Here is a 26,971-nt window from a genome sequence, read left to right as displayed (position 1 = left end):
TGTGTTTTGGCTGCAGGAGGCGTTCCTATTGGCTGTTGAACGCGAGGTGGGGCGGGGCGGACGGTAGAAGATCGCTGATTGGGTGAGTTGTGAGGCTTTTTTTTTCCCGGCGGCGTTGGTGACGTCACGTTCATTGAGGAGGTTCATTGAGAGGCGCGGGGGGAAGGGGGGGGGCTCCCCCCTTACCCACCCTGCTTAGCCTCTCCCCCCTTAGCCCCCATTTTGCTGCCTTCCCCCCCCCGCTTTTTGAGGGACCCAGTTGCCACCGGAGCAAGGGCCCAGCCTTGGGGCGGGAGGGGGAACCGGGCCCCCCGGCCTGTAATTCACCCTTGTGCCCCTCCCGGGGGAAGGCCCCGGCAGCAGGAGCTCAGGCAGAGCTCCCAAATTTGAGGGTTTTGTTTTGGTTTGTTTTTTGTTTTTTTTTTTTTATAATATAATGTTTAAAATCCTGGTGACTCCAAGCTTCAGCTGCAGCCTGCAAGGGTGAGTGAGCTTCCCCCCAGTGCGTGTCCCCCCGTGGGGTTCAGGGACCGAGTGGGACCAGTGCAATGCACACCCAAAAGCCTTTAATAAAAAAGGGAAAAGTAACACTTAAAAACCAATTGAGTAAACTGGGAACTTTGCATGTGGATGGTGCAAAAATAGACTAAGCTGAAAAGAGCCGTTGGGTGTTTGAATGTGGCAGTGGTGACCAGCTGGGAGAGGAAATGAAGAGGTGGAGGGATGGAGACTTGAAGCAGCATCTGTGGCCGGTTACCCCCATCGGTCTGTGTGCGAGAGCCCGCGTGGGACTTCTGCAAAGTCACGATGGTCCCGTGGAGGTGGGCTCTGGCAGGCAGCAGCACAACGGCGAAGTGATGACAGCGCGTGGTTTCCCCAGGCTGGGTATCGCCCTGGGGTGTTCAGGGGGATCCCACTCACCAGGATGCAGCAGTGGGTACAGAGGGTCCTGCTCGCCCTGCTGAGATTTTGGCAGCTTCATCCTCCTGGGGCAAAACCAGCCCTGAGGCAGGTGGAGGTGTGAGAGGAGCAATTCCAGAAGCTGAGATCCCAAACCGACCTGCCTCCTCCTCCGCACAGCCCTGGAGAGCGCTCAGGACCTCTCCCGCTTGCCAGAAACACCCACTTGTGTGCGCAGCGCGGCTTTAGCTGAGCTAGCAAAGCTGCGAGCGACCAGCCTCAGGTAGCGCCTGCTCTGAAACCCAGGAAAATGCTGTTGTGAGCCCTCACTCACAACCCAGCGGGGCTCACACAGGCAGCGGGTGTGCAAGGCCGTGATAAAATGCAGCGTTAGTGACATTTGGAAAAGCAGGCAGGACCATCAGTCCTTCGAAATGAAACTCTGTGCTTAGCCTGGCTGTGGAGCCACAAGACCGCTGCAAACACCTCGGATTTTCCCACCGCACCAACCAGCTGGTGGAAAAACCCCTTTTTCAGGCAGGATTTGCAGCGAGGGCAGGATTCACCATCACTTCCTTGGCCTGATCCTGCCTGAGAGGCTCTTCCATCCTCCCATCAGGTGCGCTGCCCTGCCACCCCCTGGGACCCGCGGGGGGGTGTGGGGTCACCCCTCCAGGCAGGCTGTGGGTTCCCAGCACCCTGCTGTGCCCTCTGGGCCAGGAGCTGATATGGGAACCAGCCCGGGGGGGGGGGGGAGTGTGCTGACAATGCAGCAGCCCTCATTAGGGGCTCAGCACCCGCTAACGAAGGGCCCATCCCCTCCCCAGCCTTTCCCATGCTGCAGGGCTGGGGCAGCCTCTGTGCTGGGCTGCACAGAGCTGGGGTCTGAGCCAGCCCAGGGGAGGGTGGTTGGCTCTGCAGCATGTGCCAGTGACTGCTGGAGGGACTGGGAGTGGACTGGGAATACTGGGTATACGGACAAACATTTACTGCCATGGGTGAGCTGCTTGCTCTCCTGTTTAACCTCCAAGCAAACCGCTGGGCCCTCCCATGCCTCAGTTTCCCTCTCAGCACAGGGAGGCTGGAGCAGGATCCCCTTTCCCTGCCAAACGTACACACCAAATCCCACGGCCAGGCAGCATGAGCGCTTCAGACTTGCATCTTGCACAGCAGCAGGTGCGTTTTGGGGTTAAATGTTGCTTTTTCTTTGTGCCTTGGATTCACCCTCCCCACAGCCCTGCCAGGTCAGCCCCACTGGGGTTCGTTCTGGCTTTACATGTGCTGGGGTCTGGTGCGTACGTGGCCGGGCAGGCTTGGGAGGGAACCTGCCCTCGAAGCTGTATCGTCACCCAGCTCCTGCCTGCGCTCCCGCGCTCCACTGCGGCACTGTCCTACAAAATCCTCTGCTGCAGTAATACACTGCTGGAAAAAAAAAAAAAAAAACACCACCCCACAAGCCATGCATGCACGCAGCAGCTCTGTGTGTAATGACTGCTGGGTTATGGATCTGCACGGGGATAACTTTGAATTATTATCTGCACTAAAACCCTGCAGTCTGTTGTGTGCCGGTAATGAAATGCACTGGCTCCCTCTCTCAGGGTCGTGTTTCTCGCTGTTGTCACTGGCTGGAGTGAGGCAGAGGAGCGGGGCCGTGCTGGCAGCTCAGCAGTGCTGGGCTGTGCTAGATTTGTAAATGATCCATCTGCAGAACAGGGTCTCCGAAATGTGTGTTGGGGTGAGTGGGGATCAGCCCCTGGGCTCTCGGGGCTCCCAGCTGGGTGCCAGCACCCAGAGCCGGGGCAGGCTCCTGGTGTTGATGTCACCCTCAGCTCCTCTTGGGCCAGCACTCCTGTTGGCACCCAGCCCAGGTGTGACATCCAGCGGTGCAGACACAGTGTCACTGCCGGGGCCGTGGGTCCTGGTGTGACAGCATCTGGCTGACAAAACAGGGTACAGAGCTGCCCCTGGGCTTGCCCTGGTGGTGGCTGCTCTTTGGTTTGGCTTTTCTCAGCTGCCCTTGGGGCTGTGCTGGTAGAAAGCAATCGGGGAGGGAGATGCATGTGTCCCCTCTGCAGGGAGGATGTGAAGGGGGGAGCCTCGGGGGCGGCCTTTGCTCGTCACCACTGAGTAGCCGAGGACATCGGGGCCACTGATCCGCCTCTCTGCACATCTCCTGTTTGATATTTATAGCACTCGTGTTATCAACTCAAATCAAAATCATGTGATGCTCCACTAACTTGCACTGCAGGACTAATCCATCACCAGGGTTTTTAAGCGAGCAGTCGAAGGGTCCATCCTTCACCTTCATTCCCAAGGGGAAGATGTGAAGGTGCCCAGTGCTTCCCAGTAGCTTAATGCTGGGGGAACTGGGGGAATCTGGGGGTGTGTTGAGGTGCACCAGAGCAGAGAACCAGCTCCCTGCCTCCAGAGGCTGTGCCCGGCAAATACAGCTGCTCCTGGTGCGGAGCAGAGCTGGGAAGGCAGGACGGAGAAGATGGAGGTGTGCACTGGGGGGCCTTTTAATCTGTGCCCCCCCCCCCCCCCAGCACTGGGCAGCTGCCAGAGGGGCTCAACCCCAGTGCCAACGGCAGCTCCCTCTCCTTCCCCTGTGCCAGGCGACTGGTTGGGAAAAGTGGGGGGGCTTGGCCTTCTCCCAGGGGTCACCCCAGCAGCTGGGGGGGGGGTACAGGGACAGAGGGGTCGTGCTCTGAGCCAGCCGGGGGGGCCCAGGCTGTCCCTGGGGGTCCCTGGGGTGGGGATGCTGCTTAGTGTCACCCAGCTGGTGGGGCTGGGGGTGGGAGGAGAGTGATACTGGGGTGCGCAGGGGTCACTGGGGTGTGTGACTGGGGGGTGGGCAGATGAATGGTATGGGGGTGATGGCAAAGGGGACCAGTGACCGCTACTAGAGGCAACTGGGTGCCAGCGGGGGTGGCACTGGGGTCACGCGTGTGCCACGGGGGGAGGAGGGGGTCCAGGTAAGTGGCACCTGAGGGGGGCCCCTGCTGTGCGGGTGGGGGACACAGGGGCAGGGTGATCCTGGGGACAGGGGCAGCGCCTTGTCCCCCAGCCCCGCGGCATCTCCGAGCCGTGCCGAGCCGTGCCGAGCCGGGGCGGGGCGGGGCGGGGCGGTGCGGGGCGGGGGAGGCCCGGCCCGGCCCGGCCCCGCATTGGCGCAGCCCCGGCGCTAGCGCGGAGGCGGTGCCGGGCGCGGCGCAGAGCGGAGGATGCTGCGGGCGGGGGCCGCCGCCGCCAGCCCCGGTGCCGGTGCCGGTCCCGGGCGGGGGGGCATCCCGCCACATCCCGCCCGCTGAGCCCCGGCCCGGCCATGGGGGCTCTGACCAGCCGGCAAAACGCAGGGGTGGAGGAAGTGGATATCCCCGCTAATTCCGTCTACAGATACCCCCCGAAATCCGGTGAGCCGCCGGGGGGGTCCCGCATCCTGGTGCCGCCGCTGGGCGGGGGGGGCAGCAAGCGAGCAGGGCGGGGACCGGGCACGACCTTGCCCCGGCCGGGGATGCCGCAGTGCACCCCAAAACAAAGCCTGAGCGCACACAGCTGGGGTGGGGGGGGCACCCTAAAAAATATAGATCTGGTGCTGGGCGCCCTGGGTCCGTGCGGCGCGGTGGGGATGGGGGCACCCCTGGGTCTGCTCGCAGGGTGCCCCCTCTCTGGGCGCATCTTTGCCAGCCCAACCCGGCTCCCAAACTTGGCTGAGTTGATGCGACTTTAATCATAATTATGATGATTTTTTTAATACCCGTGGTCTGCGGCACGGGGTTGGGAAGGCTGGAGCTCTTTTTATAGCCGGTCGCTCCGGTGCTGGCTGCTTGGGAAAAGCCTGGGTTTAAATTCCCGGGAGGATGAGAGAGGCTGGGGTGGGAGGGATTGGAGGGGATCCCTCCTTCCCAGGGCCCTGCCCCATAGCGGCACCCCAACCTCTGCCATGGGGAGACTTTGCCTGCCCCGGCTCCTCACCCTGCCTTGGGGCTCAGCCGTGATGTCTCTCCCGCTCCCGAAGCCGGCCCTGCCTCAAACCTTGTGCGTGACCTTGGAAAATCCGTCCCTCCCCTCTGTGCCTTGGTTTTCCCTGCAAAGGGCCAGCCTGAGCAGGTGTCCGGGGGGGCCGTGAGGGGGTCACTATGAGGAGAGGTGATGGAGTCTGGTCCGCGGGTTGGCAGCGCTTCAGAGCCACAAAAATACCGCTATCAGTGGATGATGCCCGGGAGCATCGTGTGTGTGCGCGGGGATTGCCACAGGATCCTTGCGGCACTGAATATTATTAATAGGTGACTATTCTGGTAGTTAATAGGATAAGGTAAACGCTTGGATCATTAGTGCCGTGACAAATTACTCGCTAATTACAAATAAAAACCTCCTTAGGAAGAATTACAGCCAACACAAACCCTTCTCTTGTCCTGAAAAGCTGTGCTTGGTGCTTTTTTTTAATTTTAATCTGAAATCAGTTGCACAGCTGGCTGGCACATCTGCAGTGGTGGGGGTTAACCGGGACGCTGCGGGGTGGAGGTGGCCAATCCTGGACTGCCTGTCCTCCTGTGGGGCTCTCCCAGCTCCCCCTTTTACACGGTTTCAAGGCTTTTGTCACCTTGATACCAGCTGAAGCTGGACCACCCCATCTGTGGGTTTGCTCTCTGCAGGGGCCATGCGTTAAAGGCTTTTATCTTGGGGCTGCTTCTTCTTTAGGGGCTCTTGAAATGTCTGGGGTGGAGGGTGTCAGTCCTGTGCCCTGCTCTGGGGGAGCAAGTGCACCCAGCTGAGTACTTCCAACTCATCTCAGCTAGCAGAAGACACCAGGTTGATGCTTAATTCTGTCTTTCAGAGAGAACCTGCGGCTTTCAGGTGTGCTCAGCTGGGTTGGTCCCACCGATGGGGCCTGGGCAGAGCCCGGGGGGTGGGGAATGGTCCTGGTACTGCCCAGGGTCCTCAGGGAGAGGGGCAGGAGGTGCCCAGGTGACGTGGCCATCTGCACTGGGACGAAAACAGGCTGGTGACCGGGGGAGATTATGGCTGGTTTGCTTTTAATCTGAGAGGGGATTTGCCTTCAGCGCTGCCAGCAGCCAGGGGGGAGGCAGGGGAGGACGTGCCGGGCAGCGGAGCTGACTCTGTGGCAGCAGCACTTCTCTCGCCTCGAATGCTGCTTGGACACAGCCACTGGCTTTGGAAACATGGCCCTCAGGGAGGGTCTTGTGGGACCCTGAGGCATTTCCCTCTCTTCAGACATGACTTTGGCTGTTCTGCTGCAGGCTCATTTGGGATGGCCAGTGCAGCCCCTGGGAATAGGGCAGCCATGTCTTGTCCCAGTCAAGCATCTCCCTTTCCCATCCTGGGGGTCCCATCCCCTCCAGGCAGGGTGCGGATGGGATTAGTTAAACCAGTATTTTGAAGCAAAGGCTGGGATTTACTTCAGGGCTCTAACCTCATGCTGGCAAAGGCGATAGGAGGGAGAGCAAGCGGGGGCTGTTTATGGAGCCCACTGCCTGGCTAGTGGGATGCCTGTTGGGGCAAGTCCCTGGCTTTCAGCCCCTGTCCCTGGCTGAGGCCAGCACTGAGCTCCCCTGAGGCACACGGGAGCGGGGACAGGGAGCAGGGTCCTGGCTGGGAACAGGAGCAAAGGGGTTGCCCAGGCAGAGACACCCCCAATCTGGGGGGCACAACCCCATGGTGGTGGCACTGCCAAGGCACAGGGAGCAGCCCAGGGGGCTCCCAGGGCCGCAGTGGGTGAGGGCTGACACAGCAGTGCTGTGGCCAGGGTTTGGCTTTGGCTTTGCCTCGGGCTGCTGCTGGCTCTGGCTGCCTGCTTTAGAGCGCTGAATTAAATAAACCGCAGTGTGCCAGCTCACTGGGTGGTGATGGGGTGCCCTGGGGCAGAAGCACCCTGCACCTTTTAACCAGCCGGGGTTTCGCCCAGGCGGTGCTGTGCCTGTGGCAGCACCCTGTACCGGCACCCACTGCCGCAGGGTGTTCCTGTGCCCTGTGCCAGCACCGTGCCACAGCCACTAGGCTGACCCCAGCCTGTGTGAAACTTGGCGATTGCCTCTCTGGGAGCGTGCGGATGGGCTGAAAATGAGCTTTTCTATTTTAGCTGCTTTGGAGAGCCAGGCTGTGACCCAGCTGAAACATCCAGGCTCTGACGTTTGAGAGCCAGAGGCTGTGTTACCAGAGCTGAGCCAGACCCCAGCAGGGCAGCGATGGCTCAGGGGATGATGCAGGACGTGTGCCACCATGTGCCAGAGCCACGGGCATGGCCACAGCACGCACCAGGGTCTGCACCCACGGGGTCCTCGCCCATCTCGGGGCATCTGGGCAAGGTGGCATCCCTGGCACTCATGGAGAAAAGGGGCTGACAGTGTCATCGGCACCGGCTGGTGCCAGATATGTCCCGCGTGCTGGTACCGGCAGGCGTGCAGGACACACTCTATTTGCCAAGAACCTTGGGGAATTTTGGTTTATTCCTCCTTTCCAGCAGCCGCTCTGTTCAGCCCTTCCCACACGCTCACTGAGTCTCTGAAGTTTAAGATCTCATTAAAGCCCAGCTTTCCCTTTGCAACGTGACCGTCCTTGACTGGCTTTCCTTCCCTGGGGGTAGGCTTTGGTTAAGGATTTATAATTAGCCGATAATAAGGTGGCTGTGGCTGGAAAGGTGCTTCACTCCTCTGCCACCCGGCGGTGCCTACAGGGTCACTGGCACCCGGTGGAGCTGGCAGGCTCCTGGGCTTTGCTGATGCCATGGGCTTTTCCATGCTGGTGCTTCCCTGGCAGAGCCCAGCACAGCTCAGGGCTCTTGTTTAATGGCAAGGTTTTTGGAGAACCTTCCCTGGGAGGGAGCACGGGGCCAGTGCTGTCTGCTGCAAAGGGGGAGCTGAAACCCCTGGGCCATCACGGGGTGCACCGGGAGCCTGCAGCACCCAGGGGTGCTCCCAACTCCTGGCAGAGAGACTATGTGACAGCAGTGTGGTCCTCACCTGCTCTGCCCATTTTATGGGAGTCCCCAGCACCCACCAAACCATGACTGGGGCCATCGCAGAGAGCCTGTGCTCCACTGTCCAGCTTTTCCCTAGTGCTGGGGTAGGTTTTCTGCAGGTTTAAATATCTTTTTTTTCCATCTCCTGCTCTCACCCCAAGTTCGTGCCAGGAAAAGCTCCTGACTGCCCTCTTCTCCCCCAGCAGGCAGCTCCAAAGGCACTTTGCTCTTGTTTTGTTTTTTTTTTTTTTTTTACGTGGCTGTGTCCTTCCCTGGGGAGCTGCCTATAAATTATGTACATGGAAAATGGGCCCAGAAAGCAGCAGGCATCAATAATTGATGGTCGACATTTGCTAATGGGCGCGCTGCATCCGGGCATCCCTGCGTGGCAGGGCCTTCAGATGAAGCTGTACGGCCCCACTCGTCCCTCCTGCCCTGGTGTTAGATCCCCTCTCCTTCTCCCCTGTGAGCTTTGGGATTGGTTTTGTTTTTTAAATGCAGTATTAAGGCCTGATCCAGCCCTGGGCAGTCGCTGCATCTGCTGGGAGGTAACTGCCAGCTCTGACTTCAGTCCCCACAAGCAGAGCTGCAGCCCAGGCGTGAGCTTCTTTATCTGTGGACATCAAAGGTTTAGTTTCGGGGTGTCCCCAGTGGGGCTGTGGATGGCTCTGTGCTGTTGGGTTTGGGGTTTTTGCAAACTAGATCCTGTCCCCGTGGCTGGCAGGATGCAGGGCGCCGTGTGCATCCTCCATCCGTTGCCTCTCGTGGCTCCTGGTGCTTCTGCTTGCTCCTCGCCATCCCTGTTCACCTCCCTTTTTCCCTTCCTTTTCCCACCTCAGGGAGAAGTCCCGACCTTCCTGCCCCCCGGATCTCGCAAACAAGGAGCAGGCACCAGTCATCTCCTGGTTGAGCTGGGAGGAAAATAACTCCTGTAGTTGAGAAGTGCCTGGCCTGGGGGCTGCTCCGAGCTTGGGGGACAGGACATGCCAGTGTTTTGGCTCTGTGCTTTACCCTGTGAGGGAAGAAGGGACACTGGTCATTGCCTGGTGTTCATCAGGGCAATGTGGGACACTTTGCAGGGGGGTTGCTGACCTCCTGGAGAGTCTACAGCCCCCCAGAATCCTCCCTCCTGCAGGCAGGTCCTTCCTAGGGAAGGCTTCAGGCTGAGAACTGACAGAACTCAGTTCAGTTGTGCTTCGCCCACCTTCTTGGTGGTGGCCGTGGCAAACCCGGGCAGGTGTCTGGCTGCAGACATGCTGCCTTGGATGGCACACGAGGCCTGTGATGTCGGGCTTTGGGCAGGACCATCCCTGCCCGTTCTGAGGGCTGTGTGCCTGGTCTGTGCTGCCCCTTCCTGGCAGCGTGGGTGGGGGTGAAGGAGCCAGCCCAGCTGCCCCAGGGCTCCCAGGGCTTCTGGAGACGTGGTGCTCTGGCAGGACAGGCTGTGACCGCTGCCTCTCCTGCCTCCTCGGGGAAATTAGCTGGTGTTTATGTGGAGGATTAGTGCTGCTCTCCTGCTCTGCTGCCCTGGGACCCATCTCCCGTTCCTGCTCACTGACCAGGATTTGGCCACCCCTGCCAGTGCGGGGATGACTCAAGGTCGGGGTGACCTTGGGCAGCTCAGGCTGGGCTGGGGCTCACAGGGATTTCCCGAGCAGGGAAAGGGGAGTGGGCGCTGCACTCGGGGAGGGACACAGCCGAAGCCCCAGGGTATGATTCTGCTCCCATTAAATCCTGCTGGATGGAGCAGCCCCTGGGCCAGGCACTGCCATGGGGCTGGACCCCAGCACCGGCCTCTCCCCATCCCGGCTCTCTCTGCCCACACTCCGGTCATCGCGGTGGCCAGGCAGGGCTGGGAGGGATGGCGGCGGGGGGATGCAGGCAGGGAGAGGGGAGGGCAGGACAGGCAGGCAGAGGGCAGCCAGGCAGGGTCACATCTTGGCCAGCTCCCCCTTCAGCTCTGCCTGCTTGGGGGCTGGCAGCACATGAGCTCAACCTGAAGGGCTCCCAGCAAGGTGACCCTGGGAATGAAGCCACCTCTGAGCCATCGATTCGGTGGCTTCATGCCGCTCCATCACCTGGTTGAAGCCCCGTCCTCCCCCTCCACTCAGGCAGTCTCTCTGTGTTTTCTTTCCAGGGAGCTACTTTGCCAACCACTTCATCATGGGTGGCGAGAAGTTTGACTCCACGCACCCCGAGGGTTACCTCTTCGGCGAGAACAGCGACCTCAACTTCCTGGGGAACCGACCTGTGGTGGTGGGCACCGGGGGGGACACGAGGCTGGGGGGCACATGGGGCCTGGCGGGGGACACGGGGCCTGGGCATGCCCCTTCCCAAAATGGTAGTGACTGTGTGTGTCATGGGGGTGCATGGTATAAGGCTGCTGACTGTCACCCCCCAAGGGCAGAGCCAGCCAAGAATTCCTGGGGTGGCCCAACTGGATTCTCTGATGTCTAATATAAGGGTTGGTTACTTGCTGCAGCCTGTCCTCCATCAGGGACTAACCCAGGTCTCCTCTCAGCCTGTCTGCCTGCGTCTACACGCTCCACAGCAACATAATGTTAATGCTATATCTCTCATCTCGGTGCCAAACTTGAGTTGCAAGGGTTGAATAGGTTTGCAGGTGGTTGGGGATGGACCGGGCGATGGCGTGACATCTGCCTTTGGGTGCCACTCTCTGCAGTACCCGTGTTGTGGCTCATCAGACCTGCACATATTTTCTAACCAGCAAAGGGCTGCTTGCACACACAAACCCACCAACTTAAAAACATCAGCTGGGGAAGGTGGTGAGGGGTAATGGGCTGATTTAGCCCAACTCCTCCTTTCTCACTCCCTCTTACCTTTCCCAGCCCAGGCAGCACAGGGTGGGGGACATGCTGGGAGTGGTGCTGGCGTGCTGTGGGGTAGAGTAGCATGGACAGGAGCAGGTGAAAATATTCCCCAAGCTCTAGCCAATAGGGGAAAAAAACCCAAACAAAACGGGTTGGTGGGGGCTGTGGGGCAGCACTGATGGGTTTTGCGGTGCTGGGTGCTGCCTGCTCCAGCTGGCCCCAGGACACGGGGAAACCCGGCTGCAGGGGAGATCCCCAGAGCCCACGGTCCTGGGGATGTGTTTTCTGCCTTTGGAAGGGGAGGAAATGAGAGTGGGGCGGTCCCCACAGCGGGTTTTGGCTGTAGGGGCTAACATCCCTTGCTCTTCCAGGTGCATCTCAGCAGGGTGGCTCTCCAGCATGAGCTGGAGTAGTAGGAGGTTCAAGTATTAAAAAAAAATTCAAAGTGAGGACTTAAAAAGCACCAAAGCTTTTCTAGAGTTGAGATAAATTTACCTGGTGCTATTGGCCCAGCTCTCAAATGCTGCCTGCTCTGTGTTGGGCTGGCGAGGCTTCTGCCATCCCAGTTTGTGTTTCCTCCTTGAAATCATCTTCAGCAGCGTTTTGGCAGTATCGCATGGCCCTTCCGTGGGGAAGCACACGGCCCTGGGCTGTGCCAGAGCGGGGATCCCAGTAAAGCCAAGGGCAGGAGCATTCCCTAAAACCCATGGGCATTGCATGGGCAAAGCCAGCACCTTTCTCTCCATCCTCCATGCTTCCCTAGAAAATGAAAAGTCAGCACTGGGGTTCTCCCTCCAGCAGCGAGCCCTTGATGACAGTAAAAGCCTCTAAACTGCCCAGTGAGCAGTTCTGAGTCAGACGCCCTGACAGCAGAAGCAGCGGGAAAGGTAAAGGAACAGCTTGGAAACAGCAGAAAGAATTAATATAACATTGCAAACTAAACTGCACTGCTCCGGCTTAATTACCGATGGCCCTGAGCTGTGACCAAGGTCCCATCTCCCTGGGAAACGGCGGGCGTTTTGGGGCTGGGCTTTTGGGTCAGGCCAGTTTTGGGGGCTCAGGGAGAGGTCGGGGAGGACCTGTGTTGTTTCTGGTCCAAGCCTGTGTCCAGGCACCGTTTGGGCATCTCTGATGCTGTCTCCAAAACCTGTCCTGATGCTTCTTGGCTGCGATGCTTTCGCTGTCTGGCGTGCTGTGAGAGCCCTGGCTGGGCTGGAAACATCGGAGATGGCCAGTGCTTTTTGGTGGGGGATTTATTTCGGGTTCCTTGGGTGTGGAGGGCTAGGAAGTCTTGGAAAAATTGTGTCCCAAGTGCTCTCTGAGCACCTTGGCTGAGCTAGTAACAGTGCTGCTGCCGCAGGGATGTGCCGAGCACCCAGAGGCTGTGCAGACCCTCCCCTCCACGGATACGGGATAATCTGGATTTTCCAGCTCGGGATTGGTTCCCAAGGGGCTGGGAAGGGCGTTGCTGGGAAGGTTTAAGTAGCTGCCACCATGCTGGGACACCTTTGCAGGGGCTGAGGAGCAGATTTGTGGTACCTGGAGAGTGTGGGGTGTTCTGGGGAAGCCGGGGACTGTTGAAATGTGCTGCTGGGTTTCTCTGCCCATGCAAACCAGCCTGGGTCTGCTTGTAGAAAAAACCCAAGAGAGATATTTGAGTAGATTTTTTTTCACTTTAACAGAAGCCAGTTTGGACCAAATGTCGCTATAGACGCATGGATGGTGTTTTTAAATGGGTAACGGTTGCCGTGAGGATTTTTCTGTTGTTTTTCAGTTTGATTTAAATTGAGGAGATGCAAAAAGTCCTTTAAACTACCCCTTTCCGATGTGCAAATCTGGCCTGCAAAATTTCATTCAAAAAAAAGCCCCAACCCCCCAAGAAAGGGCCCAGATGTGTGTGTGGAAGAGCTCAACCGTGACGGCAAAGTGGTTTCTGCAGCAAGAAATTTACCTGTGGTGCTTCCCCATCCTGCTCCGCCCAACGGCCCCCCCTTTCCTGCTCCATTGCCTACCCCTGGGTGCTGCGGTGGGAGGGGGCTTGCACCCATGGGTGCTCTTCCTGCCAGGGCAAGCTCTGCCACTTACTGCGGGCTGGTTTGGGTACAGCTCAACTGGGCAAAGTGCAAATGAGCAAGATTGGATTGCTTCATTAATTTGAATAGCAGAGGATGTATGGTGATATGGCAGGGCATGTCACAACATGGCTCAGCTCCAGCCTGGAGGCTTTTTCACACTTGCTCCTTTCCAGCTGCAACCTGGCAATTCTGCAGGTGCACCTTTAGTGACTCGTTAAAAAGCCTATTAACACCAGATTAATGACTCAGCCGCCCTTTGCCCCTCCTGGAGGGGAGGGAGGGGGCAGCGATTCCAAGGTGCCGTGGATTCATCTTCAGAGTGCCCTGTGCCATCAGCCAGGCTGGGTCCAGCCCAGGCTTTAACCTGCCTTTTGCTGTCACTGGTGGGACCAGAGCCGTGGGATGGTGGGACACGGGAGGTGACGCCTGGATGGTGGGACAGGGATGGGGCAGGCCTCTGCTTGCGCTGCCTGGTCCTGCAAGCTGCATGTCCTGTCCCATCCCGCTGAGCCCAGTACGGGTCCCCCAGCCCCATCCATCCTGCTCTGCAGGGCTTTGGGGATGGGGAAGGTAACAGGTGACGCTGGCTTTGGGGATGGGGAAGGTGACGCTGGCTTTGGGGACCGGGGAGATGATGCTGGCTTTGGGGACGGGGAAGATGATGATGGCTTTCCCGCACGAGGGTGCCAGGGACATGGGAAATGGGCACCTGGCTCCCCGCGGGGCATCCCCAGGTGCCATCTGCAATTCAGTCTTGTCCCCTCGCTATCAGGGTGCAGCAGGCACCTCACCATCCCCAAGTCTCCCCTCCCTGGGCTGGGGGCAGCGTGGGGGGATGAAGGGACCCAGGCAGCCTGGTTTGGTTACCTACCCCTCTCCCAAGGCAGCGCTTGAGCTCTTTGGCTCTTGTGAGCATCTGCCATCCCCGATGGCACCTGACACCCTCCTGGCTCTGGCTGTCCCCTGGCACATGGTGACACCTTGCCAACGAGCCAGAAGTTAATCCCTGCCTAAGCCTCTGTCTCTCCAATGTGTGTTTGTGTCGTCCCCTGGCGGGGCTGATCCCTTCCTGGGGTTCAACATACCTGGGAGATGGGTCCCACCCCCCTTCCTCTGTGCCCTCAGTCTCCCTTGGGTGGCTGCAGTACCAAGGAGAGGGTGTCCCCTCTCCTCAGCAAGCTCTGTAGCCCCCGTGGTGGCTGCAGGTGGACAGGAAGGAGAAGGTCACCTTGGAGGATGGCTTGACACCTCTTCCTCATAGCGCTGCTGCCCACCTGGTCCTGCCCAGCTGCCCCATGGGGCTGGCGGAGACCCCGCCACCCAAATCCCATCCATCCTCAGGAGAAAACAGAGACAGGTTCCCTGGCTGCCAGGCAGGGAGAGAGCTTCAGCCTCATCCTGCCCAGCCTCATCCAGCAGCTCCACGCTGCATCAACAGCCTCAAAATAGATCAGCAGCCAGCCACCTGCCCTGTGCCCTGCGTCCCCCTCACCCTCCAGCCAAAGGGACAAGGAACAGCCCCTCCCTGCGTGCCCTCCCCTAGTGAAACTGTCCCCTGCAAAGGCTTTCGGGCTTGCTCTTTGCGGAGGGATGTCCCTGTCATCACGCTGCCTGGTACCCAAGTGCCAGCAGGAGCTGCGGGTGCTCAGCACCCATTCGGATGCACAGCCCCCCCCTCAGGTCCCTGCATTATATGGGGGTGTCGGGTTGGGGCTGGGTCACTGGGGGGTCCTGGGACAGGGTCTATGGCTGCTGTAACCCTCTGTGTGTGTCTGCCTTCAGTGGTGTCTCTCTCATCCTAGTTCCCTTATGCTGCTCCACCTCCTCAGGAACCCGTGAAGACCCTCAGGAGCTTAATCAACATCCGCAAGGACACCCTGCGCCTCGTCAAGTGAGTCCTGGTGGGGGGGGAAGACGAGGCTGGGCCCCCCACGGCCGTGAGCCACAGGGAGGGAAGGGTCCAGCTGGATGCTCCCGGGGATGCTGAGCACGAGGATGCTGTCATCTCAGCACGGGCGGACGGAGGGGATGAGCCCTTGCTGTCCAAATGTGCCCATTCCCCTCCTGGCACGGGTGAGGTTCCCTCAGGCAGGCACTGGCTGTGCTGGCTCCACTGCGGGATTAAAGGAGCTTAGTGCTGCCTTTGAAGTGCTTTGCTTTTTCTTTCTCCTCCACCTTCCAAAGATTTTGTTGGAGGGAGGCTGGGGATTGCAGCCAGCCTGGGAGATTCAGGATTATGGCTGGAATCCGCCTGCGGTGCTTCCCAGCCTGCAGGCTTGACCTTGGGCACTCCAGGCCCTCCTGGTGTGCCTCAGTTTCCCCCGATGGAGGGAGCAGCCCTTTTTAGGGCCATTGGTGCCGAAGGGAACCTCACACCAGGGAAGCCATCTCTGCCAGGGGATCAGTCCTGGGGCACCCCGAGCCCTCCCCAAGGAGTGCCCATCTCCTGGACCCTCTGTGTTCCCCAGGTGCTCGGAGGAGGTGAAGACCCCGGGGGAAGAAGTCAGCAAAGCCAAGGTACGCTACAACGTGGAGTTCACCTTTGACACAGATGCCCGTGTGGCCATAACCATCTACTACCAGGCAAGCGAGGAGTTTCACAACGGGGTGGCAAGGTGAGGAGCCCCAGCCTGGCACGTGTGTCGCCCCCCAGCCTGGCCTGTGTCCTCCTGACCAGGGTGTGGGTCTCTGCTGATGGAGATGGAGATGGTCTCTCCTCCCTGGAGCATCTCCCCTCCTTGGGGCATCAGGCAGCTCCCCATGGTGCCGAAGCTGGAGGGGGGTGCTTGTCTCCTTTAGGTGCTACCGCCAGGTCCCTGCCAGCCCCCACTGCCTCCTTCCCTGTCCCGTCCTGCTCCTCTTGTTACCTCCAGGCCAGAGCTGAGACCAGGAGAAATTATTGCCCCTCCTGGTCCCTGCCTGGTTGGCTGTGGGTTTATCCCTGTCCTGTGTTGGCTGCCTTGGGGTTATTTTAGCCCCGTGGATTATTTTAGTTCTTTTTAGGACTTCATGCCTTGTCCCCAAGAGGCATCCGGGAGGGGAGGAGTGACACCCCTCTCTCCCATCTTCCTGGCATCCCTGCGAGCTGGGGGGACCAGGAGGAGTGTGGGTACACCCGCGGTGCCCCTGACTCTGTCCTCTCTCCACGGGACAGCTACATCCCCAGGGACAACAGCCTGCAGTCAGAGACGGTGCACTACAAGCGGGGGGTGTGCCAGCAGTTCTGTGTGCCCTCCCACACCGTCGACCCCTCTGAGTGGAGCGAGGAGGAGGTGGGTCCCACCAGCCCGTGGCAGCAGCCACAGGGTCAGGTGCGGTTATGAACGTGGGATGAAGCCTCCATCACTGCTCCATCTCTCCAAGCCTCTTCTCCTGTCTCTCTCCAGCTGGGCTTCGACCTGGATCGGGAGGTGTATCCCATGGTGGTGCATGCGGTGGTGGATGAAGGAGAGGGTGAGGAGGGGGTTCCTTGCTGGCTTGGGCTTTCCCAGTTGCTGGCATTGTGATGCCAACCCTTGCACCAACTGGGCAGAGCCTTCTGATTTTCCTCGCTGCCACAGTGGCTCTGCCCATCCCCTGAGCCCTGCATGTCCCCTGAGCCCTGCCTGTCCCTTTGTGTCTTGCAGAGCACACCGGGCACTGCCACGTGCTCCTGGCCACCTTTGAGAAGGTAAGTGCCAAGCTGGGACTGTCCTCCGTCTCCTGCCCCCTTGCCCACCGGGTGCAAGAGCCTGGAGAAACCCTGCAGGGCTCAGAATAGTGCTTCTGGGCTGGGACTAGTCTGGGGCTACTCCTGAAATTCTGGAAATTCTTGAGAGGGTTCAGAGGAGGCCACAAAGATGCTCGGGGGGCTGGAGCACCTCCCCTGTGAGGACAGGCTGAGAGAGTTGGGGGTGTTCAGCTGGAGAAGAGAAGGGTCTGGGGAGACCTTAGAGTGGCCTCCCAGGACTTAAAGGGGCTACAGGAAAGATGGGGAGGGACTCTCTATCAGGGGATGTAGGGATAGGATGAGGGGTAATGGTTTCAAACTGAAAGAGAGGAGATTTAGATTAGATATAAGGAAGTGTGAGAGTGGTGAGACACTGGCACAGGTTGCCCAGAGAAGCTGTGGCTGCCCCCTCCCTGGCAGGGTTCAAGGCCAGGTTGGACGGGGCTTTGGGCAACCTGGGCTAGTGGAAGGTGTCCCTGCCCGTGGCAGGAGGGTTGGAACTAGGTGATTTTTAAGTCCCTTCCAACCCAAACCATTCTAGGATTCTACGAATATCCCCCAATCCTTGATTTTCCCCCCAAATCCTTGATTTTAAGCACCCACTTTTGAGGCATTTGGTCTCAACTGCATCTTCCTTGCTCCAACAAGTCTCCAACTTTGTGATGTGTGTGACATCCCACACCTGCCTGGTACCAGGGTGTCAGGGAAAAAACAGAATTGCTGCCAAATGGGCTGGTTGGGAGTGAGGAGGGAGCTGCGACAGCTATGGAGTGGGTGGGTGTTCGAGCACAGCGGTCCCTGGGGTGCTCAGCCCCGGTGCCCACCCATGTGCTCTCCTCCCTCCAGCACAGCGATGGCACCTTCTGTGTGAAGCCCCTCAAGCAGAAGCAAGTGGTGAGTGTCCGGGTGTCCCTGAGGTGGTGGCAGCTACTGCCGTGTACACATCCCTGTGGGGAAGGTGATGAGGGGCTTTTGGGGAGTAGCAGACCCCGGTGTGGGTAGCAGCCTGCCCCTGCCCTGCTCCTGCCTCCCAGGGAGCTTTTCGAGTGCAATTTTGAGTGCATCGATGCAAAGAGAAACCACGGATGTTGGGGTGAGGAGGGCTGGCCTGAGGAGCAGGAGCTGTGGTGGCTGGGGAGGGCATGTCTCTGCCCCTCACCCCTTCCCCATGGGCTTGCAGGTGGATGGTGTGAGCTACCTGCTGCAGGAGATCTACGGCATCGAGAACAAGTACAACACGCAGGACTCCAAGGTATGCGCCTGCATCTTGTGGGTCTTCTCACATCCCCTCTTCCCTTCCCCTAGCACAGGTCTGGCCCCCAAAACATGCTCAGGGCAAGAGTTTGCAGCATGGCATGGAGCTGCCAGGGGCATGCAGCTGTTTGGGGACACTGTGTTGGCATCAAAGCTGAAGGATTGAGCCTTTTCCCCCCATCCTTTGTGGTCCTTTGAGAAGGTGGAGGACGGATCTTGCTGGTTTAGGAGGGGGGTGTGGGGCTCAAAGCATGGGATGTGCCTCATGCTCTGCTCTATATATGTAAAAGTTGGGGTGAAGGATGCATCCCTCCGTGGGGTGCCTGATGCGTCTGGCCCTATCTTCCAGCCTCCAGGAGGGGAGGGATAAGATCCCAGGGTTGTGTTTCAAGAGCAAGCAGCCCAAGGACACAGGTGGGACCCCGCAGCGAGCTCTCAGGGCACCCAGCCAGTATTTTAGGGCACCCACCCTCATGCCACACGGCCTGGAGACACCGAGGCCAAGCAGTTCCCGTCTCTCCCATGGGGCAGGTGGCCGAGGATGAGGTGAGCGACAACAGCGCCGAGTGCGTCGTCTGCCTCTCGGACGTCCGCGACACCCTCATCCTGCCCTGCCGCCACCTCTGCCTCTGCAACACCTGTGCCGACACCCTGCGCTACCAGGCCAACAACTGCCCCATCTGCAGGCTGCGTAAGGGCTGGGGGGGGCTGGCATCTCGGGGCGGGGGATTGGCATCTCTGGGGGGCAGCTGGCATCTCCCATCCTTGAGCTTTTGGGTTCCTCCAGCCCCACGTGCAGCGATGCTGTACAGTACGGGGATGCCCCTCCTGGGAAATGGGGTGGCGTTTTTCTGGGGGCTGTCTCCTTTTGGTGCCCAGTTTTCACCTCACCTTTCATCCCTGCTGTCGCAGCTTTCCGAGCCTTGCTTCAAATCCGAGCCATGAGGAAAAAGCTGGGTCCCCTCTCGCCCACCAGCTTCAACCCCATCATCGCCTCACAGACCTCTGACTCCGAGGAGCACTCGGTCAGTGACCAGCTGGGGCCAAGCCAGGGAGGTTTGGGGATGCACATGCTTCCAGGGGCCAGGGTTTATTTATTTAATGCAAATTGATCTTGCAAAAAATGCAAGTTTGATGTTGCAAAAAAAGGGCTTTTGGTTGGGTAGAAAGATGGTGGATTTGGGGCTTTTGTTTGTGCAGGTAGTTTCTCCATTCTCTGGGTTTTGGCTTCTCCCCGGGGCATTCCGATCCTGTGGGGAGCAGAGGTGGGGGCAGCAAAATGGCCTGGAGGGGACCCTCACCCCGTCTCCCCCCTCTCCCCAGTCCTCAGAGAACATCCCCCCAGGCTACGAGGTGGTGTCGCTGCTGGAGGCCCTCAACGGGCCGCTGACGCCGTCGCCGGCTGCCCTGCCGCTGCGTGCACTGGGGGACCCCCCAGGCGCGGGGACCCTCCCCTCCTACGGCAGCGACGGTCCCCTGCCCCCCCTGCGGGCCCTCTCGCCCCTCGAGCATCTCCCTGACTGCGGCCCCCCGGGGCTCAAGCTGAAGAAGAGCCTCTCCAAGTGAGTACCCGAGTGGGTGCAGGGGTCTGGGGGGGTTCAGGGGGATCTGGGGGCTGTGGGCGGGGGTGAAGCCCTCTGCTTTGCCCCCCTCCCCGCCCCGGGCAGGTCCATCTCGCAGAACTCCTCCATCCTGCCCGAAGAGGAGGACGAGAAGTCGTGCACCGAGTCGGAGCTGAGGGTCTCCAGGAGGAGATCCCCTGCCCGGTGTGAGGAGGTGAGCGCTCTCCAAAACGTGCTGGTGATGAGCCGAGGCACGGGGTGGAGGGTGGCAGGTTTTGGGGAAGCTTGGGACCAGAGGGTCTGGCTGGGGTTTGCCCGTCCTGGCTCTTCCTCCATCCATAAGGATGCCCAGAGGAGATGGATCCATTCCATGCCAAATATCCCTCATCCCATGCTCCCCACGGGCCCTTCTTCCAGGAATGTGGTGCGACACCAGAGAGTGAAAACCTCACCCTGTCATCGTCAGGAGCCATCGACCAGTCCTCGTGCACCGGGACCCCCCTCTCCTCCACCATCTCGTCCCCAGAAGGTACAGCACGGCGGGGCTCGCGGGCGTTGGCAAGGCAGGAGAGCGGCATCATGGTTTCGGGTCCGTCCTGCTGCGGGGGGATGCGGAGGGGGTTTGCATGGCCCCTTTCTACCCTGCTATGGATGTTGTGTGAAGCCCCAGGGTGTCACCTCTGCTTTGTTACCCACAGACCTGAAGATGGGGGGGCATGGGGGCATTGACCGCCCCTGCCTCATCACCCCACAGACCCAGAGATGGGGGGGCTGCAAGTTCCAGGGACCCGCTGCTGGCAGCTTTCCCCCCATCACACCTCTGTGGCATGCAGCAGGTCCTTGCTCCTTGCCCTGCTCATCCTCGTTAGCCTTGTTTTTAATTAGCTGATGCTGTGCTGCAACTCGCACTGGTGGGCTGGGGGGGGTCTGTCAGCCCTGCTCAGCCCCTGCTCTCCCCCAGAGCCCGTCAGCAGCAGCCTGGCTCAGTCCGTCATGTCCATGGCCTCCTCCCAGAGCCAGCACTCCCAGCTCAGCACCAACACCGTGTCCTCCATGTCTGGCTCCTACATCGCTCCCGGCACGGAGGAGGAGGAGGAGGAGGAGGAAGGGGACATGCTCCCCTCGCCCACGGCTGCCAGTGCCACAGCCTCTGATGGAGAGGTAGGGGCTAGGGGGTTGTTGATGGTGCCCATAGGCCCCGGGTTCAAGAGCTTCCCCATGGGATGTAACTTCTCCAAACCATCCAGCAGCAGACTCTTTATTTTTTTTTTTTTTCCATCTTTTCCACCTTCTTCCCGCAGTCAACACCTGTGGAGTCCCCGGATATAAACTTCGTCAGCATCTCGGCCGAGGAGCACGACGCCGAGGTAACTGTAACCGCCCTGCACCCCGGCATGGCAGGGGGACCCCGGTTGTGCCTGGCTCTGGGTGCCCACGGAGAGGGAAGCTGGGTGGCTGTCACCGCATTCCCCCAGGGCTGGGCTAGGGAAGGGGCTGCCCACACATCCATGTCCCTGTGGGGCTGCCCTGGGGACGGATGGGGCAGTGGGGCTGTCCCCTATCCAGGACATTTCCATGTTCCATGGAAACCCTCAGGGCCGGGACGCCGCGGGCCTCTAATGCTTGCTGCCTCTTGCCTGTGCCACAGGGCAACGACATGCTGGAGGATGAGGATGCCTCTCCCACGCAGGAAGACGGTAAAAACTCCCAAGTCGTTGTTGTCCCCTCACTTTCGGTTTGCTGTCACCAGTGGGCAGCCAAGCCAGCGGCAGATGCTGCGCTGCCCCCAGCTCCCCTGCCTGCTGGCTGCCATCAGGGAGAGCCCTGCCTGACTCTGTGGGCACCGGGGCTGGGCAAGCATCCGTCACAGCGGGGCCACCCATGGCGGGGTTGAACACCAGTGGGTGGGGGGAAGCCAGCTGGCCATGGGGACCTCGGTGAGCATGGTGCGGGGTGACGGTTGGCATGCAGGATCCGATGGTGTTTCCAATGGGCCAAGTGGGAAAGAGGCTTCTCTGTGCTCTTCCCCCCACCAAGAAGGTCTTTCCTCATATCTCTGAAAGTCTCCTGCTTAGGGACCCCTGCCTAGGCTGGTTCCCATAGGAAGGGGCTCTAAAAATCATTCCTGTGGGATGCTCTCCTAATTTTTTTTGGCCTGTCCTCAGTGTGCTTTCGCAAGCCCACACAGGCACATTGAGGGCTCCTCTCATCTCCTCCCTTGTGCTCAAATAGCCAAGGAAAGGCGTGGTCACCCCCACGCCATTGGGCACCAGCCACCTTGGATTCCTTTTGGGCAATAGGGAGGCCCCCAGTGTGCCCCCTCCCATGTTTGCAAGTCTCTGGTTAGCAAAAAACGTCCCAAAACTCTTCCCCTGTCTGACCCAGACACTCATCTGAGCTGGAAAGCAGGAACACCCGTCCCTCAAACTTGGCCTCTGCTCTGCAGGGAGGCTCTTGCTGTTAGGGAAACTCAAATATGACAACTGGGGAGCAACCAGGGGCTGTGGTGGACATCCATGGGCACCCCAAAAGCTCCAGGAGCAGGACAGCCTTTCTCCTTAGGACACGGTCCTGCGCCCATTCTCAGCGGGGCTGCTGGCTTATTTGGGAACATCGCTCCTGAGCTTTAGTCACCTGCATCTGATGGATGCAGGTAAGAACCTGGGGGCTGATCTCTCGTACAGGTGATGCTAAGAAGCAGAGTTACCTCCCTCAGCTCAAAAGCCCCCAGCCCCCCTGCAAAGCTTGGCTACGGCTTCTTTTGCCCCACGCATCCAGTTGCTGCCTCCCCCCGGCATCCCCCCGGCTCTCGCACACGTGCTGATGGTGCCGGAGAGGCTCCGGCGGGAGGTGACAGGTGCCACCGCAGCCCGGCTCTACCGACCGGGGACGGCTCGGCCGTGCCGGGGGAAGGTCTGGTTGAACCCCGGGCAGGCGGTGGGGGAGCAGGTTCACGCGTGCCGGTGCCCATTGCCGCATCGTTGCTGTTTCGCTGCCCTCCAATGCGGCCGGTGCAAGGAAAGGAGCAGCTCGGACTGTGCCCAGCTGTTATTGTCCGCTCTTCACCCACTCCCATCTAGATGCATCATTTTTATCTATTTTTTTTGAAAGAGGGGGGGGAGGGGAGAGGGAAAAGACCCAGAAATCCCACACCCCACTGCTAAAAAGGCAACGGCAAGCCCCAGCGCTGAGCCACGGCATTAACTGCCTTAACTCCCTTCCAGGCCCGAGGACAGGCGCTTTCCTCGGTCTGAGGTGTGACAATAACAATGACTTGGGCATCGCACACGTGAAAGCGCTGGACAATAAACTGTGCTCTGAGGCCTGCTTACCTGGTGAGTGGCCGTCTGCTGAACATGAACTTGGGGTGGGGGGGACACTTCCACTCTGCCCCGCATCACCCCAGCCCTTTGCATCCATTCCTCCTCTCCCACCACCATCCCCACCACTGCCATCCCCACCAGTTTGTCCTCGCTGCACCCCCCCACCCACCCCATGGTGGGCTGAGCACCAGGCCTGTCACCACCCCACAGCCGTAGGTCAGGGTGACCTGTCCCCACTGGGATGTCCTCGGGGGGATGCAGACTTGCTTCGCTGAGATGCCCCTGGGGGGCACCAGCCCTTCCTGTGAAGGCAGTTGTGTGGCACCACTCCAGCCTGGTCCAGACTCGCAGCAGTATTTTGGGTTGGGATGAGATCCGCAGCCACTCCAGCCTCACTGCAGGGGCTGCCTGCCTCACCCTCCTCTTCCTCCAAGGCCAGGGAGATGGGGCACGTCAGGTCAGGTTGTCCTTCTGCAGAGCCCCAAAGTTCATCCCTCTTTCCCGTTTCTTCACGCTTTCTCTCCCACCCTCCTTCTACTTCTCTCTCCTCCCACCCTCTCTCCATCCCTTTTTTCTCTTCTTCCTCCCTCCCAGGCTCCTCTGTCTGCGTGAAAGTTCATGTTCGCTCTGTGCCAACACGGTTTTCTCAACCCATGCTTGTGTCCCCTCCCTGCCCAGAGTTGCCCAAAGGTGACAAATGTATTGCTGACCCCTGGTCCCCGTGCAGACCAAGGAGCGAGCGGGCTGGAGACCCTGCGCAGCGCTGCAGGCTCCTCTTTGTCAGCCTGTGTTGGGGGAAAATGGGGCAAAAAGCCACGATGAAGCCCTCTGAGGGTCTAAGTCTCCATCAATACATTTGTGGACAAGCTGAAAGCAACTCTGCCCCTGCCTTGCCCCTTTGGCTAAATTTGTGGCAGGTCCCAGACCCACAGTGGCTGCTGGAGAGCCAAGAGGGAGGGTGAAACCCACTGGAGGGAGGGGAAATTCTTTCTTCCCCCCTTCTCCTCTGGGAAAGCTTCCTCTTCTGCTGCCTTGCCTGTTCCTGGTGGTTTCTGCACTGCAGAAATAGAGCTGAGGCTCTCGGGGCGCCTGCCACAAATGCCCTGTGTCCCCTCCATCACCCTCTGGCAGCAACTGGCTGAGCCCTGCTGGCCTGGGGGGACTGGGGCAGGGACTGGGGGGGGGGGGGCAGCAATGCCCCTGCCTTTGCTGGGGGTCCCGGCAAAGCATCCCCTGGCTGTGGCACCAGGCAAAGCCATCCCTGACCGCATCCCTCTTGGTTGTGCCGGGGGGAGGATGAGAAAGGGAGAGCTTTGCAGCCCAAACAGCCCCGGCACAGGGTCAAATTCTTGCTCTGCCATGAGGCCTGCAGCGGCCTCATCCCCCGCATGTGCTGGGGTGCAGAATCTGGCCCCTGGGCCGAGCCCAGCCAAGGATGCACTCTCCATCCTTTGGCCACCACGGCTGTCCGTGTGTCCGGCGGCTGTGCTGCTCGAAGCCCTCAGCAGGGAGCTGTGCTGCCGCCCGCATGAGAGGGGTGATGGATCCGGCCTCGGTATTCGCTGGGAAAAGTGGGGGGCTGCTGCTCGCACTGGGGGCAGAGGAGGTGCATAGTGGGGGCTTCGGGAGGAGGAGTTGGAGGAGGATTGCCCTGGGGTGTCCCGAGGTGCTCAGAAGAGCTCAGGGGGGCCAGGGCAGTGAAGGGGAGCAGCTGCCCATGGGGCCGTAATGGCTGGTTGGTCATTTTCTGGTTGCAATCGGTGCTTTGCAACATCAGTTTTATTCATTAGATTCAGGGCAGCTCCTTCCTTCCCCCACCCCGTCTGCTCCCCGTCAGCAGCCACCCGCTATCAGGACTCGGCTGCTTTGCGACGGAGATGATTTGAGGCACGATTTAACGGTGCTGGACTGCAATTGTAGGGCTGGTTTGCATGCACTGAAAAAGTCCTTTTTGGCAGAGGTTTCTTGCAGGTCTGGATGTAACCGCATCCATGGGGCCGGCAAGAACAGGGTGGACTTTGGGGCCAGGTGCTCTTTTCTTGAAAGCTTAAAAGAAAGTCACCTTGACCAGAGATGATATTATTATTATTCCTCCTCCAATTTCTCTTGTGGGGAGATTTTGATGTGATCAGTCCCATGGGTTGGTTTTTGCTGTCTCTGTAATGGATAAAGGCACGGGACGTGATTCCTCTAAACAGAAAGGTTTGCTCATCCCCAGGGCTGTTGTGAAATCTCTGCAGATTTCAATCTGGTGGGAGAGGGCTTTGGGAGGAGTTGAAAGGCCACATCCCAGGATTTTAGGACACAAGGTTTAAGTAACACCTGCAGACCCGTGTCCTCAAGGGGATCCAGCCCAGCCCTGGGGTGTGCAGCGGGTGGCAGGGGCTGTCCCCAGGGCTCAGAGCACCCTCTGGCCATGGCCACATCCTCTACCAGGGACAGGGTGGTGTTGGAAAGAGAAACTGGGGGACCTGCCAAAAAGGCTGGTAGCAAGGTGGGGAGGGTTGGGGAGATGCTGCATCGGAGGCAGCAGAAGACCTGAAATCCCACAAGGGTTTCTGCTGGTTTCAACCCGTGGATGATCCGAGCTGTAAGTGATACCACAGCGGGCCGGGCGAGCCGGTTGGGTTTCGCTGCGGTGCTCTTTGGGAGCCGGTCTGTGCAGGGCAGGTCTGATGGCTGCTAACGTTGGGGGGGAGCCCCCTCCTGCAGCCCAAGGGGAGAAGAGGCGGGTGGGCATAGGCCTGGGTCTCCACTGCAGAGCCAGACTGTGTCCTGCTGCCCCCAGCCCCGTTCCTCGGCAGCCTACAAAGGGTGTGCTGAGCTGAGCCGGGTCTCTGCAGCAGAGCAGTGCAGTGACTTATGCAATATCAAGCTCTTAATGGGATTTCGGTGTGCGTGTGTATATGGGGGGGTGTGTGTGTGTGTGTTCCTGTTTAATTCTCCGTTCCCTCTGGGATCCGCAGACTTAACGTGCCTTGCTCTCCAGCCTGAGCTTGCCATGAAAAGCCAGTCCAAATGGCAGCTGTCACCTCCCATAAATCAGCAGGCAGCGGATTTTTGTTGCTCCCTCTCTGAGGAAGCCTCACTGCTTGCCCTTGGCCTTGGGGTGCCCTTGCATGAGCCCCCTGGGCTCAGAGCTGTCCCCACACCTGGGAACAGGGCTTAACCTCGCTGGTGGTTAAGCCCTGCTTTAGGGGTGCACCCCCTTCCTAAGGGCACCACGTAGTCTCTGGTGGTTTGGGTGGCGGGACACAAGCTGCGGGCAGGCAGGTCCCAGGCTCTGCCTGTCGCCCTGCTCCAGCTGGAGGGTGCTGCCTGAACCGGGAGCCTGCTGCCAGAGAGGCGGTGTGCGGGGACCCGGGTCCCCCACGCCAGAGGCATGCCCACCCCTTGGTTCTCCTTGGCACAAAACCCCGGTGGCCAGCACGCACGATGGCCCCCTCGCACTGCAGCTCCCCGTCCTCATCCCAGACCCATTCGCAGGCAAGGGGATCCCCCCGTCCCCCCGCGGTTGCCCCGTTTGCTCGCTCCTGTGCATGCCCCCGCTCCCCCCTTCACCATGTGCCTTCTGGTCTCTCCTGCTACGCAGCCGCCGTGCCGGACTCCTGCCCCATTAACATGGAGGAATAGGTATGAGACCCTCAGAGCCTGCGCCCGCCTCGCGCCCCATCACCCAGGGGGCGTTGGCATCCCTCACCCTGGCATTGCTGGCAGTCCCCTCGCTGTCCCAGGCAGGGTGACATCCCTTAGTGCCTAACCTGCAGTCCCCACCGGGCATCTGCATGTGTCCTCTCACTGGGCACGGCGGGCAGAGGCAGCCCCCTTCCTTTTGGGTTATTAAAACCCGGCCACGGTGCGCGGTGCTTCCCGTTTGCCCCTTGGCATTCCTGAGAGATCAGGGGCTTAAGGAGCTCCTCCAGCCTGGAGAGGTAAGTGCAGGCGCTCACCAGCCCTCGCTGCAGCCAAAACCCCAAGAGGGGCTGGGGTTGTGGGGGTTATTTGGAGAGACTAAATTGCATCCCCCGTGGAAAGATGAGCCGAGGGCAGCGGTGGGCTTTGGGAGCCCCTAACCCCCCATTTTCTCCCCCCAGGCCCAGAGGCAGCCAACAACAACGTGCGGCTGCAGCAGGCGCCCTGGCCCCGCCGCCCCCCTGGCACCCGAGACCTGGAGCAGGCAGCAGCCACCCTGCCTGTGTGAGGGCTCAGCCTCGGCGGGGGCACAAACCCCCCTGTCCACCCAGAGGGACCCTGGTGCCCGGGCGCTGTGGGCATCGCCACCTCCATCCCTCGGCTGTATACAGGACTGATTTTCGAAAGAAAAGACGGTAACCTTGA

The 26,971-nt window shown here is 59.8% G+C and overlaps 1 protein-coding gene across 6 annotated transcripts; it reads left to right on the top strand.

Moving 5' to 3' along the window:
* The first annotated feature begins 102 nt into the window (after nt 1-102).
* RNF157 (ring finger protein 157) lies at nt 103-26,971 on the top strand. 6 transcript variants are annotated; one of them, XM_074847380.1, is made up of 20 exons: nt 4,066-4,313; nt 10,017-10,135; nt 14,588-14,676; nt 15,254-15,400; nt 15,940-16,057; nt 16,172-16,238; nt 16,412-16,455; nt 17,341-17,388; nt 17,675-17,746; nt 18,280-18,439; nt 18,661-18,773; nt 19,072-19,310; nt 19,416-19,524; nt 19,728-19,839; nt 20,272-20,471; nt 20,612-20,677; nt 20,959-21,007; nt 22,535-22,645; nt 26,226-26,266; nt 26,728-26,971. In XM_074847380.1, exons 1-19 carry the CDS (start codon nt 4,226-4,228, stop codon nt 26,264-26,266), a joined length of 1,992 nt encoding a protein of 663 aa, XP_074703481.1. In that variant the 5' UTR covers nt 4,066-4,225; the 3' UTR covers nt 26,728-26,971. The 6 variants fall into 6 exon arrangements, with proteins under 6 accessions (XP_074703478.1, XP_074703481.1, XP_074703480.1 ...); XM_074847377.1 differs by lacking the exons at nt 4,066-4,313; nt 26,226-26,266 and adding an exon at nt 103-483; XM_074847379.1 differs by lacking the exon at nt 26,226-26,266.

The sequence above is a fragment of the Strix aluco genome, chromosome 21, assembly GCF_031877795.1.
Source record: "Strix aluco isolate bStrAlu1 chromosome 21, bStrAlu1.hap1, whole genome shotgun sequence".
NCBI lineage: Eukaryota > Metazoa > Chordata > Aves > Strigiformes > Strigidae > Strix > Strix aluco.
Note: the sequence above shows the minus strand (reverse complement) of the source record. Positions and strands in the feature narration are given on the sequence as shown.